Here is a 2908-nt window from a genome sequence, read left to right on the forward strand (position 1 = left end):
CAGCATAATGAAGCTACCATGTGTTTTTGTTCTTTGAATTAAATGGGTCTTATCTTGTCCTTGCAGGCTCAGTGGAGGATGTTTTCAACTATGAGGGCTTACCAGTGCCTCAGATATCATACCATTGTTGTCCAAGCACAATGGCGAATGAGGAGGGCGGCCTCCGCTTATGGGAAAATCTACTGGGCGACGACAGTCATTCAGAAGTACTCACGAGCATGGGCCATTTCAAAAAGAGACAGAGCACATCATCTCTTACTTAGGAGCGCTGTGGTAAAAATACAAAGAGGCTATAGAAGATGGAAAGCTCAGAAAATACAAAAGGAAAACTGTGCGGTCAGAGTGATACAAGCTGCTTTTAAGAAATGGTACGGAAGAAAAATGTCCCAAAGAACTGCCGCTGCTGTGAGAATCCAGTCCTGGTACAGGATGCAAAAGTGTCTCAATCAGTACAGAAAGATCAAGGGAAGTGCTTTCCTCATTCAGGCTCAGTACAGAGGCCTTGCACAGAGGCGCCGTTTTCTCACATTAAAACTGCAGCACCACTCAGCTGTTGTCATCCAGAGTGCCTTCAGAGGGCACGCTGTCAGAAAAGAAGTGTCGGAAATGAGGTGTGCTGCAGTCGTAATCCAGCGCTGGTGCAGAGCTTCCATGACAAGAGACGCGGAGAGGAAAAAGTTTGTCAGGATGAAACGCGCGGCTGTTACCATACAGGCAGCGTATCGTGGGAAAGTGGCTCGAGACTCTCTGAAAAAACAGGACAGGGCAGCAGCTGTGATCCAGGCAGCTTTTAGGAAGCACGCTGCCCGTAGGCGCTACCTGATCTTGAAAAGAGCTGCAGTTCTAATACAGCAAAAGTACAGAGCAACACTTTTGAGTCGCAAGACAAAGAATGAATATAACTCTCTGAGGGCCGCTGTGCTCACTGTGCAAGCTAACTGGAGAGGCAGAGTGGACAGGAAGAGGATAGAAAAGTGGCATCAGTGTGCATCTTTTATACAGGCTTGTTATCGTCGGCACAAAGTGCAAGCAGAGTACAGAGCCAAGAGGGCAGCAGCTGTGGTTCTACAGAGCCATTACAGAGCGTATTTGGCTGGAAGGCAGATGAGGAGAGGATACCTAGAAAAGAAAGCGGCATCCATTACTCTCCAAGCTGCATTCAGAGGGATGAGAGTTAGGGCAGAGTTGAAGAAAAAGCACCAGGCAGCGACTGTCATTCAGGCTTTAGCCAGGATGTTTTTATGTAGGAAACGTTATCTTCTGCTTCACAGTGCAGCGATTGTCATCCAGAGCCGATACAGAGCTCTTTTGCTGTGCAGGGTGCAGCTAAATGAATTCAGAAAACTTAAGCAGGCGACTGTTAAGATACAAGCTGTGTTTCGGGGATTTCGAGAAAGGCGGGACTTGAAGAGGCAACATAAAGCATCCAGAGCAATCCAAGCTCACTTCAGGATGCACAGAATGCGTGTGGCTTACCTTGCCCTTAAGTGTGCCTCCATCATTATTCAGGAAAGGTACAGGGCCAAACGGCTCATGGTTCAACAGATGCAGAGTTACAGAACAATGAAACATGCAGTCATAGTAATCCAAGCAGCATACCGTGGCCACAAGGCCAGGAGAAAGATTGCAAACATGCACCAAGCTGCTTCAGTCATTCAGAGAAAGTTTCTGGCCATCCGGGATAGAAAAAACTTCCTGGCTGTCAGAGTGGCAGTTTTGGCCTGTCAGCAGAGGTACAGAGCAGTAACCCTGGCAAGAAAAGCACGGCTGGACTATCTCTCAAAGAGAAGGGCAGTAGTTTGTTTACAAGCAGCTTACAGAGGATATGTAGTTCGAAAGCGGCTGTGTATTGAGCACATGGCAGCTGTAACAATTCAGTCTCAGTATAGAATGTACCAGCAGAAAAACAACTACAAGAGACTCTGCTGGGCAGCCACTGTATTGCAAACACGTTACAGAGCTAACAAAAAGATGAGAGCAGAGGTGCATGCCCTGAGTGTTAAGAAAAATGCAGCTGTTGTCTTACAAGCTGCCTTCCGTGGAATGAAATTAAGACAGATGATCAAACAAAAGCATCAAGCTGCCAGTGTTATCCAGAGAGCTTACAGAGCTCACTGCGAACACAGGGAGTATCTCACTCTGAAATCCTCTGTCCTGACTCTTCAGAGAAGATATCGAGCCTCTGTAGCAGCAAAGAAACAGTTGCAAACATATCAGAAACTGCACAGAGCTGCTGTTGTTCTTCAGGCAGCGTACAGAGGGCAGCAGGTCAGACAGGAAGTTGCTCATTGGCATCAAGCTGCTACTGTGATCCAGTCTGCCTTCAGAAAACACAGAGAAGTCGTCAAATTCCAGGCCATGCGTCTATCTGCCATCATCATCCAGAGACGTTATCAGGCTCATGTTCTTCAGAGGCAAGAAAGGGAAAACTTCCTAAGAATGAGACATTCTGCTGTGGTCCTACAAGCAGCTTTCAGAGGTCATCCTGTCAGGTCTGACATTGCCAAGATGCACAGAGCAGCTACTGTCATTCAAGCAAACTTCAGGAGATATAAACTTCAATCAGAGTTCAGGCGACAACGCTGGGCAACCTGTGTCTTACAGCAGAGGTTCAGAGCTCAAAGAACCAGAAACCTTGTGGTGAAACATTATCAAGAGGTTAGAAAAGCTGCCATCATTCTACAGGCTGCATATCGTGGAATGAAATCCAGACAGATGATCAAACAAAAGCATCAAGCTGCCAGTGTTATCCAGAGAACTTACAGAGCTCACTGCGAACACAGGGAGTATCTCACTCTGAAATCCTCTGTCCTGACTGTTCAGAGAAGATATCGAGCCTCTGTAGCAGCAAAGAAACAGTTGCAAACATATCAGAAACTGCGCAGAGCTGCTGTTGTTCTTCAGGCAG

The 2908-nt window shown here is 46.9% G+C and overlaps 1 protein-coding gene across 1 annotated transcript in view; it reads left to right on the top strand.

Annotated features, from left to right (window-relative positions):
• The window catches only part of aspm (assembly factor for spindle microtubules), a 26926-nt gene that overhangs the window by 13709 nt on the left and 10309 nt on the right, over positions 1–2908 (top strand). The window contains exon 18 of the mRNA XM_005753545.1: positions 67–2903. Within this exon, the coding sequence (XP_005753602.1) occupies positions 67–2903 (2837 nt within the window). The remainder of the gene's footprint in view (positions 1–66; positions 2904–2908) is intronic.

This window comes from Pundamilia nyererei, unplaced genomic scaffold, assembly GCF_000239375.1.
Source record: "Pundamilia nyererei isolate P.nyererei 1_Seehausen unplaced genomic scaffold, PunNye1.0 scaffold00436, whole genome shotgun sequence".
Lineage (NCBI taxonomy): Eukaryota > Metazoa > Chordata > Actinopteri > Cichliformes > Cichlidae > Pundamilia > Pundamilia nyererei.